Source organism: Capra hircus, chromosome 11 (assembly GCF_001704415.2).
Source record: "Capra hircus breed San Clemente chromosome 11, ASM170441v1, whole genome shotgun sequence".
In the NCBI taxonomy this organism is placed as follows: domain Eukaryota; kingdom Metazoa; phylum Chordata; class Mammalia; order Artiodactyla; family Bovidae; genus Capra; species Capra hircus.
The window spans coordinates 99,963,077-99,976,576 of record NC_030818.1 but is presented as its reverse complement, the minus strand read 5'-3'; the positions used below and the strand labels follow the sequence as shown (position 1 = coordinate 99,976,576).

Here is a 13,500-nt window from a genome sequence, read left to right as displayed (position 1 = left end):
CCACTGAGTCAGTGATGCCATCCAACCATCTCATCCTCTGTCATCCCCTTCTCCTCCTGCCCTCAATCTTTCCCAGCATCAGGGTCTTTTTCAATGGAAACAGAGAACTGGGGATGTAAACCCAACCAACTCTGCTGCTGCTGCCAAGTCACTTCAGTCGTGTCCGACTCTGTGCGACCCCAGAGACGGCAACTCTGCCTTCCTCCAAATCCAGGGTCCTTTCTGGTTCCCACAGCAGCTTCCTAGTTAAAAAAAAAAAAAAAAAGAGGCCACTTCCTGCCCCCAGAAGGCTGGAGCAGTCGGGGAGCCAGAGGCTGAAGAAAAAGAGAATGGCACTCTGAGCCCACTTCCTAGCTGAAAACCCGAGCTTGGAATGAAAAAAAAAAGGCAGAGTGCTATTTCTGCCTTGGGTTAAACATTCCTCAAAGCCACATTCCTCTGCCCTCCTCCTCCTCCCCTGCCAGGGAATCCAGAGCTCAGTGTGGCCTGGACGCCCCGCCAGCTTCCGGGGCCACCTCGTGAGAGCAGGAGTGCCAGAGCCAGCAGCTGGCCTGCACCCATCCCAAGCACCCTGCCGGGCTCCCGAGGTGGGGAGCATGGCCTCCCTGGGGGCACAGTCGGTCAGGCTTCCCTGGGGCTGAGAAAAGGCGACACCCCATCTTACTGAGAGTGCGACAGATGGGGAACGGAGACCCTGAGAGGCGCCACCAAAGGCCACGACGAGTCGTGGGCTGGAATGGGGATCCCAGACTCTGACTCCCTGGCAACTCCGCACCCCCATCAGATGGCAGGGCACGGGCACAGATGGGTCCCACCCGGGTCATCGGAGGAGCAAAACAAAGCAACACGTGGACAAGCACATTGAGAAAACCAAGCTTTCCCCAGAGGCACACACAGGCCTGCACTGTGCTCTAGACTGGGCACTGAGCAAACCCGAAATCCACCAGACCTGTCCCAGCCCTCAAGTTGCGGACGGGGACCCAGGGCCCTGTGACCCAGCCTCCAGACCCCGCGGTCTTCTGTGTCACTGTGCCTCTGAGCCCCCGTGAGGACTCCGCGTCTTCCTTGGTCCAACAGATACTTCCCAACGCACCGCACCCATGCCAGGCAGGGGCAGGGCAGGGCACAGTGACCGGGGCACTCTGGGCCTCCACGGCCTCATCCTTGGGCTGCCCCTCCTCAGGCTGCCCCCGATCAGCTTTCCAGCCCCCAGTCTGCGGGCTCCCCGAAAGCAGGGGACACTGCACAATGGGGTGCTCTGCTCCAGAGCTCACAGGCTGGGAGGCTTCCCTGAGGTCAGCACAGGGTCCACACAAGGTCAGAACCCAAGGCCCCCCATGGATGGGGCAGAGCTAAGAAAGCCTCAGAGACGGGGGTGCGGCCCTGCCCACTGCATGCTCCTGGTGGGGCTCCCTGGACTCGTCCCAGCCCTTCTCCTGCCACCTTCCTGCAGGCCTCAGCTCTGCCCCAGAGGAAGCCAAGCGTGGCTGCCTCCAGTCCCTTGCAGAGATCAGAACAGCAAGACCAGTGTGGCTGGGAAACCCCTGGCGGTCCGGTACTTTGGACTCCACCCTTGCACTGCCAAGGGCATGAGTTCAATCCCTGGTGGAGAAACTAAGATCCTGCAAGCCACACGGCACCACCAAAAATAAATAAGATCAGTAGGGCTGTGTTTCCGGCTGGAAGGATCCTACCACCCCACCATCCAACCTCCCATCCAGCCCAGGCATCCAGGAACACCTGGCACTGTCTGATACTCTGGCAGCTGCTTGAATGCCTCCACTGATGGGACACTCACTACCTTCAGCAGCAGCTCCAAGGTTATGAGGCTCACAGAGATGAGACGCTGGCACGGGGTGGGAAGTGCATGGCTTTGCAAGATAAAGGTCTAAGCCTAAGCCTGAGCCCCATCTTGGCCGCTGACTGGCTGGGCGGTCTTAGGCATGTCCCTGAACCTGCCTGGGCCTTCTTCCCCTCATCTGTAAAATGGACACAATAGTTCTCACTGCAGTGAGAACACAGGAGGGAATTCTGTACTCGGCATGCTTGGCACCAAGTGCCCACTTAGTAAACAGGATGCATCCTTACTCTCATTCCTCCCAGTGACATTTCCCCACAGCTCGAGGGCAGGGGGCTCCCAGCGACCGAAGCCTCAAGGCCAGGGCAGAAAGGAAGAGGCGTGGCAGCCACGTCACCTGGCCCTGGGGCAGGCAGTTGAGCAATGAGTTCCGGCCCAGCCCCAGCCTGTCTCTGCCTCCCACCCAAGTGCCCCCACCCCCCCCGCACACCTACATCACAACCTGCTCAGACCTGCCTTCATACACACCGACGTGCCGCTCACCCACTCCTGACACACGCGGTGACCCCATCACTCGCACTCGGTGCGTGCCCACGTGAGCCAGGGCTGCACACCCACTCCCGGCGCCCACAGTCACTCATGCTCACCCACACCCATGCCCTTAGCGTCTCGGCGCACCCCCACCCCCAGCCGCACAGGACCCCTCCTCCAGGCCCAGAGTCAATTTTCCCCCCGCATCACTCACCAGGTGTGTGCCCTGGGCCAGCTGCGGTCCCCTGAGCCTCAGTTTCCTCATCTGTAAAGCAAGGACCACGCAGAGCTCCCAGGAGGAGTGGGTGACAGACACGTGAACCCTGAGCTGGGCCTGCATCCCACAGACGTGATCTAAGGCCCAACTCTCGCCGTGGCGACAGCCTCTGATCCTCACGAGTCACTGCTCACGGGCCCCCCCCCCCGTCACCAGTGATGCGCTCAGAGGGAGCACTGAGTGGGCCACCGAACTCAGTGTCTCCGCCGTGTCTGACCTCACACACAACAGCCTGTGTTATGGGGGGGGCTTACGAGCCCCAGCTCACAGATGAGAAAACAGAGGCATCAGGAGAGGAAGGACGTGCCTGTGGCCGAGCCAAGTCATCAGACGCCAGAGCCCAAGCACATCCCGTCCCTGGGACCCAGGATGGGGGTGGGAGAGGCTTCCCCAGAGGAAATCCCACCATCCGGCAATCTGAACACCGTACAGAAAGGGAAACCGAGGCCCAGAAGGGGCTAGCGACTCCAGTCACTGTCCAGGCTGCAGCAATTCTGGGACAGAACCCCAGGCAGGTGTGTCTACAGTCCCCCAGGCCCACATCCACGCAGGATCCTAAAACCCAGCCTTAAGGAGCCGGCCCACCCTCCCCACTTCCCAGAACGATCTAGCCTCCAACCCGCCAGGCTAAACATAGATGTCTTCTGCGTTTGCCACTCACTCCCAATTCAGTCAAGGGCCTGTGACACTCTACCCTGTGACCTCCCAGGGGGGTGGCCAAAACCGTCCCCTGATTCTGATGGCCAATCAGCTCCCATCCTGTGAGGTCAATTACTGGCACTTACTGGCATCGGTTCCTGCGCCTGCTGACGGGCACACACCAGGCACCCAGAGCTCAGAGAGGTGGGGGGCTCCCCGGGGATACACGGCCAACACACTTACCCTTGAGCCCTCACCACTCTGCTGTCCCACCCCTGGCTGGGAATCTGACCCCAATTTCACATTATCTAGAAACCTGGCATGTTAATTTATGATGATCTCTGCCCTGGCTTCCCTTGTGGCTCAGATGGTAAAGAATCTGCCTGCAAAGAAGGATACCCAGGTTTGATCCCTGGGTCGGGAAGATCCCATGGAGAAGGGAATGGTAATCCACTCCAATATTCTTGCCTGGAGAATTTCACGGACAGAGGAGCCTGGCGAGCTACAGTCCATGGGGTTGCAAAGGGTTGGACACAACTGAGCGACTAACACTCTCACTTTCTTCCCTGGTAGACAGGCCACATGCAATACAAACTATTTCATCTCATAATGATAGTAAGAAGCAATCTCTTTTAAAATTTCTGTCTGTTTGTTTTTCTTTACCTGCTCATCTCCACCCCAAAGGCCAACTCATCATGGCACTGTGGGAGGCACCTGACGGGAATGAGCCCTGCTAGGTTCCCGGCCTGTGTATTTGCCATGTGGCCTTGGGAGAGATATTTCACCTTTCAGGTACTCGACTGGTCCGTTAGTAAAATGAGAACATTGAACTACATGACCCCAAAGTCTCCTCTAGCTCAAAGATTCCAGGATTTTATTTTATAGTAATCAAAGAAATGAATATTGAAATAGTGAGCTGCTTTTTTCTTCTTCATCAAGCTGGCAATTATTAAGAAAACAATAATACTCGGTGCTGGCAAGGATACAGGGAAATAGGCACTCCCTCATCCACTTTTGCTGAAAATATAAATGGGAACATATTGATACTTTGTGGAGAGCAACTGAACAATTTTTCAATCAAAAGCCTTTTAAGATGTTCCCAGCCTGTAATGCCACAACTTCATTTGGGGAAATTTATCTTCAAGAAGAGACATGTGCAAAAATTTACTACAGAGATGTTTATGCCAAGATTTGGTACAAAGATGCTTGTCACAGCACTGTTTACACTGGGGAGAAAAAAGCAATCTACCTGTCCAGTGGCCGGGGATTAAATAAAATATGCTGCACTTATATAATGCATCATATAAAAATCATGTTTTAGAAGAGCAGTTAATGATGTGGGCAAACAGTCACAATCGTCAGATTTTTAAAAGTTAAAGAGTATATAATCTCAAATTCACAAGGTAATGAAACCTATGTACCAAGTCCTATTGAGTCTTCCTCCTAAATACACGCAGGATCTGTCCTTTACATCATCCGCACTGATGAACCCCCAGTTCATCACTATGATCACACGACTTTGATTGCAACCCTCTTCTCCAGTCCACTCACTGTAGCAGCCGACTCTTTGCGATCTCATGGACTATAGCCCACCAGGCTCCTCTGTCCATGGAATTTTCCAGGCAAGAGTAGTGGAGTGGGTTGCCACCTCCTTTCTAGTGGGTCTTACTGATCCAGAGATCGAACCCTTGTCTCTTGCAGCTTCTGCATTAAAAGGCGGATTCTTTACCACTGAGCCACCTGGGAAGCCCCCCATTCATTGGACTATGTGCTAAAATGATATCTAAACCCAAATCTAATGTCTCCACCATCTCCATCCATGGACCCCCATTCCACCCACCTCAGAAAATGTCCAAGTCCCTTCCTATGGCCTTTGGGTGAGGGATGGCTTGAGGCCCATGCACCAGCCGGCTATGTCAGCCCCAGAGGGGCTCAAGCCTGGTCTTGGGAGCAGAGGAGGCTGGGTCCAGTTCCAAGGCTGCCCCCAGGAGAAAGAGCTTTCCCTGGCACTGTGAGATGTGAGATGTCAGAACTCTCTGCGGTGGGGGTGGCGACGGGTGGAGCTAGAGGAGGCAGAAAGCTGGAAGAGGTGTTTGCAGGTGGCCTGGGCCCTGGGGGTGTCCCTGCCCCTCTCTGGCCTCTGTTTCTCTCCTCAAGGGGCAGAATGTAAACCAGTGAGAATATCCAGCTCAAGAGGACAGAGGACTTGCCTCCGAGGACCAGCTGCCTCCGGGAGAGGTTTAAAGGGTCTCCCCCAGAACCAGGCAGCGCTAAATCCTCCGACTCTGGGGCCCCTGTGCTGTCTGTTTTCCAGAGGAAAGTGAGGCTCCAGGAGACGAGGCTTGCCCAAGGAAAGGGCCAGAACCCCAGCATATCCGGCCCCCGGGGTCTACGGCCCTCTCAGAGACTCTGTGGCTAAACATCCCCCCGCTCCCCTCCAGCCCACGCTTGGACCTCAAAGCCCTCTCCCCTTTAGACCCACAAAGTCACTTGGGCAGGTATTGCAGATGAGCAAACTGGGCTCAGAGAGGGTGAACAACTCGCCCAAGGTCACAGAGCATGAATGAGGACCCGGCCCCATGCTCCAGGATACAGAGTTTACAACGGATTTGATATTTCTTGCCCAAAGGCCCAGCCCCGCCTTAAGAGTCTAACCTCGATTCCTCCTGCTGGTGCTCTGTTTAGTTTTCAGTGGAGTCAGGGAGCAGCCTCCTGGGTCTTACCCGCATGCACATGGGATGCAGAGGGTTTGCAGAAGCCACCTTCCTTCCTAAGGGCCTTCCTTCTCCTGAGTGGCTTATCCTTTGCCTGGTGGTGGGGCCCTCCACACCCCGACTTGCTCATTTATCTTAAGACGAGTGCTTAGATCCTGCCTCCTCCAAGGCAATGTCTTGTCCTCTCTGGCCAAGCAGATTGGGAGGGGGAAGTAACCCTCAGAGAGTATCCCTTACCCTGGAGGAACGGACCCTCTTGGACTCTTCCCAAAGCCAGAGAGACGTGACAACCAGCATCTCTCAACCAGACTCCTGGGATCCCCTTCTCTGCTCTGGGTTGCAGAGGCCTTAGCTGCTGGCTCCCCCAAAAGCCCAGCTAGCCGCTCCTCCCTCCACATTCTGGGCATCAGGGAAAAGGCCAAAGAGGCTCCAGGCTGGCGAGCCAGGGCAAGGCAGAGCCCGGGCCGACCAAGAATGGCAGGGAGAGGTGACCTCCTCTGAGTCTTGGAAAGAGGGTCCATGGGGAGAGCGGTGAGCACCGTAAGGAGAGAAGAAAGGGGGAGAGGGGTGGAGCTTTCTGCCTCTTGGAACCGGCTGGCTTGGGTCCAGAAGCTTTAAATGGAGGCAGCTCAGACCACAACAAATGGCCTGAGCGCCACAAGCTCAGCTTTCCAGATGACCTGCCTGGTTTCCACCTGAGGGCAGGAATTACATCTCTCTCATTCACATCTCCATCTCTGGACCTGGCACAGAGTGGGCATTCAGGGAATGGTAGATCAGGGCAGCCTCAAAATTAACAAGTCGGGGGGAGGGGGGCAGGGAGACTGCTGCGGGTACAACAAGAACCTGCTAAGACTCGGGCCAACCAAAAGTCTCATCATTCTATGCCTCCTGGGTGCCAGGCACAAAGACCAGGGCCATGGAAGATTCCTCTGCAGAAAGATGAGAGGTACTTTGCTCACAAGATATATTTGCGACCAGTTCAGAATGAAGCTGAACTGTATAGTCAAAACAATGCGTTAATTACAATCACTAACATGTATCCTTAAATCCTTGACAAGTGTGTGTCACACATTAAGGAGCCAAGTGGCTTAGAGTTAAAGAGTCCACCTACCAACGCAAGAGACATAAAAGACGCGGGTTTGATCCCCGGGTCAGGAAGATCCCCTATAGAAGGAAATGGCAACCCACTTCAGTATTCTTGCCTGGGAAATCTGATGGACGGAGGAGCCTAGCAGGCTACAGTCCATGGGGTCACAAAGCAGTCAGACACAACTGAGCGATTAAATAGCAACAACCATTCACCTTGTATCATGTTGTGTGCAAATTATCTTGTTCCCTTGTCACATACCCTCGGAATCAGGTACCATGAGCACACCCATCTTGCAGATGAGGAAACTGAGGCTCAATTAGGTGAAGAGCTGGCCTGTCCCATAGTCTGGGCACACAGGGCTGACAACAGCCTCAACAACAAGCTGGACATGAGCGGGCCAGACCTCATAGAAACCAGGCTGCTGGCCACACCGAGCACTGTTCAGTGAGTCCCAGCTGGGCAGGGCCTGCACCTCTCGCAAACCTCCTGCTGCCCCTGGATGTGAACTGTGTCCGAAAGGGGTGAGGACTGGGTTACGGGGTGCTGATGACTTACAAAATCTTATATGCAGGGGAGGAAAAAAGTCTGCTTTGCAGTGTCAAGGCTGAATGAAGAAGCGGTTCAGCTAGGCTGAATCCAGATGCACCTAGGGAGAGCCACATAGTGGGAGTTTCAAGACTGCCTCCTGCTTACACACACACACACACACACACACACACACACACACACACACACACACACCACCACCACCACCACCAAGATCGTCTCTTCCAAAAACAGGAGGCTCCCCACCAAGGATGGCAGCTGGCACTGACTGAGGTGTGGACATCTGGGGTTCCCCTAGGGGTCCCCTGTAGCCTTTGGCAGCAGGTTGTGGGTCACCCGAGGTGGTGACCTAGGCCACCAGGTGATGCCTACACATGCTGGGACCCCCAGAACCAGCTGTGGGTCTTGAGCCAGGAATCCTCGGAACCAAGGTCTGCATGACAGACACTCGTCAAGGAGACAAGTGCCTGGGCCCAGCTCAGACTCTGAGAATCGGAAATCTGGGAGGCAACCAGACCCGGGCACCTTGGTATTTAACTGGGGCTCTCCAGGAGATTCTGACATTTGAGAGTCCTCCCTAAGTGCTCCTCTCTGGACCCTGTACAAAACACAGAATCCCTTAAACAAAGAGCAGATGGCTCCAAGCCCTGTCACCAGGAGGCCCAGCTGGGGGCTTTAGAACCAGCTGCAGGCTTTCTCTGCTGTTCCTGCTGGGAGGTTCTTCATTCAATAGAGACCTGTGGCCCTACTAAGTGCCAGCACAATCAGAGAAGGAAGGGCCTGCCCTGGGGGAGCCGACATCTGCAAGGGAGACAGACAGAAGGCCCGTGAGCCCGCCACCATCTCCGTCAGCCCAAACCCAGTAAGAGCTCCTGAGAAAAAGTACCCGGCTTGTTCACTCCCTCAGCGAAACTGTTCCAGGTCTCCAAAGGCCTTTAAAAATAGACCGGCTCAGCCCAGCACCACGGGGCTGGTTCCCAACAAGGCCTTGTTGACTCAACTTCTCCCGAAGTTGCTAGATCTGCCCAGAGAGAGGGGAGTAGACAAAATGACCTCCCCAGGAATCTTCCCATCCGAGTCTACCAACATGAGCTTAGAAACTGGAAAGAGGAAAAGCTTCTCTGGATTTCTCAGGGTGAGTTCTGAGGTCTCTCGAAGGGCATAACTTGGGAGCCAGACAGCCCTGGGTTCAAGTCCTGGCATCGCCTGGTGACAGGGGTGCTGTGGGATCTTGGGTCCTGGGACCACTGTGAAGACAACACGTTAGCAAAAAGGAGCTTGCCGCGTGATGCGCTCCAGGAGCAGGAACCTGGGCTTCACTCAGCTCACAGGCACCTCCCCTGCTCCCCACCATGACAGAGACACCCTGGAGCACCCAAGCCCACCCCTCCTTTGAAGCCCACCGTGTGCTCTGCCCGGAAAGATCCCCCCGGGCAGCCTGCCTGCTGACAGCTATGGGTCATAGCCAGACAGAGCCTGCAGGAAGGCCCAGCAAACCTCACAAAACCACAGCTGAACTGGAAAGGACCACCTGCCCAGCTCAGAAAGAGGGTGAGAGGAGTCGGATGGAGTCCTCCAAGCCTCACTCCCTTCGAGGAGCAGCTGCTGGGATGTGAGCGCCGTGCTGCAGAATTCCACTGGAGAAGAGCCAGTACCTCTAGCGGAAGAGCACCCACTCAGGAAAGCCCCCTTCATTCCAAGCACATGGGGACCAAGGGGCACGGAGCGGAAGTGTGGGCTCGGGCAGACCTGCAAGCGTGCTCAGAAGATCAACCGAACGGGGTTGGGGGGCGGGGAGCAGAGGTTGTGCAATGCACCACCAGAAGCGGAGCCTCCATCAACGGGTGCAGCTGGTGGTCAGTCTGCCACCTCCAGGGAGGGCGCAGAGCTGCCAGATCCACACAGCTGCCCAGGTACGGGTTCTGAATTCCAACCCCAGCCCAGAATCTCTGCCCCCTTCCCAGTCAGATCCCCCAGGCAGAAGCCCTTCCTCACCCCTCAGCAGTCTTTCTTGAAATCCCCCAAAAGATACCCTCTGTGGGTCAGGACCCAGCGCCATTAACCCTTGGCGTGCCAGGGGTATCTCCCAGAGGCTTGCAGGGAAGGAGAAGTCTGGGATGGAGAAACTGGAGATGTGAGCGAATTGGAGAGGTGTGGAATTGGACAAGTGGAGAAAGACACACTGGGACAGACCTAGGGACATCTGAGACGGGCAGACCCTCCTCTCATGGGTGCCCCAGATGGTTACAGGATGCATAGGGCCAGATCACCTAGGGCTGCAGAAACCCACTTCCCAGTCTGGCAAGTAGAGATGGAAGCCAGGAAGGTGAGATCAGGGCCAGAGGAGAGATCAGCCTGGAAGTCCTGCAGCCAAGAGGGCGCCCAGGACCCTTCGCTGCCGCCAGCTCTCTGGCAAGTCTTCCCCCCCGCCACCCAACACCCCCCTAACACACGATCAGGGCCAGGGAGGGGGCGACAGGCCAACCTCGCAGCAGTAGCAGCGGCAGTAGCAGCAGTGGCATCGTGATGCATGAATCACCCGCCCCGCCGCCAGTCGGCTCCGCGCAGCCGGAGCCACCTCGCTAGCGGGCGCCCCCTCCGCGGCCCACCGCCCCTCGCTCGTGCCCACCCCTGCCCTTTTGGACAGCTCTACTGGGAGGGGGCCGCGAAGGGGCCACGGCCTGCCCTCCCGTCCCGAGGGTGGCCCCGCGCACGCTGACAGGCGGCAGACGTCCGGGGCGCGCGTGGAGACGGGGTGGGGGGGTGCCCTAGAACAATAGGGCCAGGTGTGAGGCTGGGGGCGCGGCCGCGAGCTTCCGAGGGCCCCGGGGCGTGGGGGGCAGAGCAGGGGACGGCCGAGGGAGCGTGGCTGCCTCGCGGGGAGCTGGCCCCTGGGGGGCGGACACTGGGGGCGCGGAGCGGGCTGGTGCGGGAGAGGGGGCGCGCGTGGGGGGAGGGGCGCGAGGGGGCGGAGGCAGCGCCGGGGGCGCGGCGCGGGGGTCCCGGCGGGCGCACTCACAGTAGGTTTTCCTGGTCAGCTCCTCCACAACTTCAGGCTTCAACTTGCTGTTGGATTTCCCCATCCTCGGCGGCCGCGGCCCCCGCGCCCCGGGCCAGACCCCGTCGGGGCACCCAGCGGGAGCGGCTGGGCCGGGGCGGGGCGCGCGGGGGGCGCCGGCGGGCCGGGCCGGGGCCGCGCCTTTGTCTGCGCCGGGCCGGCGGGGCCGGGGCACGGGGGCACCGTACGGCAGGCCCGGGCCGTCCGGCCGCCGCCCTCTCCGGGCGCCGCGGCGCGGAGCTACGCTGGGCTGGGCGCCGACGCGGCCGCGCTGTCGCCGCGGTCGTCCCTGGTTACTGAGCTCCGCGGCACATGCTCGCTGCTGCGCTTCGCTCTCGCCGCCGCCCCTGCGCTCCCCGCCTCCCGCCCGCACCGGCGCGCCGGGGGTGGACCCGGAGCCGCCACTCAGCGCCCGGCGCCACCTCCCGCCCCGCACCCGCCCGCCCGGCCGGGCCTGCGCCGGCGGATCGGCGGCCCGGGGGAGCGCCGAGCCTGGCCGGCGGAGGGGCGTCCCCCCACCCCCGGCTTCATCGGTCCCCGAGCCGGGAGGGCGAGGTCACCCCCAACCCCCGTCACCTCCCTGGCGGCGATCCACGGCGCTCCGGCCCCCGCACCCAACCCCACCCAGGGCGGGGCCGGGCCGGGGAGGGCCCGGAAGATCTGACTTGAATGAGGCCGAGGCTCGGGCCCGGAGACATTCATTCATTCGACACGGATTTGTGGGGTGCTGGGGATGCCGTGGAACAGGACTGGCGCGGTCCCAGCCCTCACGGGGCGAGGGGCGGGAGAGGGGACCACAGGGCTCCGCAGGATAGCACATGTGGTGGCGGGGGGCATCTACTGGCCCGGGGAAGGTGACCTCCAAGCCCGGAGGAAGAGAGGGGGGCAGGGTGGCTGGGAACGTGTTCAAGGCCCCAAAATCCTAGAGGAGGGGAGGCCTGAGCCCCAGGGAGACAGCCTCTCCCGCACATGCACATCCCGGGGGTATGATGAGCGAGAAGGGCAGGGCCGGTGGGGACAGGCCTGACCTCTCCCCAAGAAGCTGCTGCTGCTGCTGCTAAGTCGCTTCAGTCAGGTCTCCGCGATTTAACAGGGTCAAATCTGCCTTCTCTGCATCTCTGTACTCAGTGTGGAGGGGCGCTCTGGGCCGGAGCTGAGGCCCAGACCAGTAGCCAGGGCTCCACCTGCATGGACAGAGGCCACGATTGCCAAGCGAGGAGTAAATGGTGAGGGAGTGTCTACAGGGCCTTCCCCGGCCACCTCATCTCCAATGTCAGTGTGATGGGATCTCTCCTCTCCCTTCCCCAGCTTCATCTGTTTTTCCCCTTAGCAACTATCACAGATTTCATTAGCAGATTTTTTTCATCACGGTTTACTGTCCCCTCCACTAGAGTACCATCCCCACGCCCCTCTGCCCCCGACACGCCCCTCTGCCCCCGACACGCCCCAGGGAGTCTTGTCTTACCTGTAGTTGTATCTCCAACATCTAGAAGGCCCTGACTTGCAATGGCCATTCAGCCATCCTCTGTGGAGGAGGGAGGGGCTGGCGGAGGAGGGACATCAGTGCTGGGGGCCTGGGGTGGACAGAACGAGGCAGGAAGACTGGCCTTCCCTTAGGCCTGAGGGGATGAGGTGGTGGGCTTGGTCTCTTTTCATCCCCATGTTGGCACAGTGTTCAGACCTCAGGGGATCCGGGAAGCCCAGAGGAACTGAGGAGACAGAGAAATCCCGCTTCCCAGCCCCTCCAATTGCCTCCTCCTCCCTCCAGATACATCCAGTCCAGCTTTTCCCCTGAAGGCCTTGCCTGGGTCTCTGGCCCAGGGGGACTTGCTGGCCTCCTGGAGTTCATTCTGTCAAGAAAATGGGGAGGGCATGGGCTCTAAGATCTGGGCCCACAGTTGGAGGCACCTGGGCTAGACTTGGGAGCAGGATGTCTCAACTGCAAGGACTGGCTCAGAATGGACCCCAGGGAGGGGCTCGGAGCTGACCAGCCCGGCCTGAGTGTCCTGTCTGGGAGGAGGGGCAGCCAATACGGGGACCAAGGCCAGATCAGGACGGCAGTGACAGCTGTAGCAATTAAAGGACTTCCCCTGGTGGTCCAGTGGCTAAGACTCTGCACTCCTAATGCAGGGGGCTGGGGTTCCATCGCTGGTCAAGGAACTTAATCCCACATGCTGCAACTACGAGTGTGCACGCAGCAACTAAAATTCCCACGTGCCGCAAGTGAGACCTGGTGCAGCCAAATAAATACATAAAAGTAAATGTTAAAAAGATATCACTTTACTGGGGAAAAAAAGTGCTCAATTCAGGGGAAACCTGTGGTCCATTTCCTCAGGGACCTCAGGGACCTCCTCCTCCCCTGCCTGCCCCACAGTGGTCCCCAAATCATTCATAATGAATGCCATGAAAGGACATGAACCAGGCGCAGAAATGCCTGTAGGAGCAGGGAGGCTCCTGGGGGCTTCCCGGATTCACAAATGGTCACTCAGCAAATATTTACTGAGCACCTATTATGCGCCGGGCCCCACAGGATAGAGACAAAACTCTTCCTATTGGGGAGCACACAGTTAACGAGTACTGCACTGTGCTAAGTCGCTTCAGTCGTGTCTGACCCTTTGCCACCCTATGGGCCATAGCCCACCAGGCTCTTCTGTCCTTGGGATTCTCTAGGCAAGAATACTGTGTGTTGCCATGCCAGAGAGTGATATAAACATAAAATGCATGAGTGAAATATACAGTGTCAGAGGTGAAAACATAGTAAGGCAGAGAAGGGAGATGGTAAGTGCTGGAGCGGGAGGTGGCGGGTGTTCACTAGCAAGGAGGCCTCACTGAGGATGTGCTGTT

At 58.1% G+C, this 13,500-nt stretch overlaps 1 protein-coding gene across 1 annotated transcript in view; it reads right to left on the bottom strand.

Annotated features, from left to right (window-relative positions):
- Positions 1 to 10,761, bottom strand: part of NCS1 (neuronal calcium sensor 1) — a 56,539-nt gene extending 45,778 nt beyond the window's left edge. The window contains exon 1 of the mRNA XM_018055980.1: positions 10,618 to 10,761. Within this exon, the coding sequence (XP_017911469.1) occupies positions 10,618 to 10,681 (64 nt within the window). The 5' untranslated portion in view covers positions 10,682 to 10,761. The remainder of the gene's footprint in view (positions 1 to 10,617) is intronic.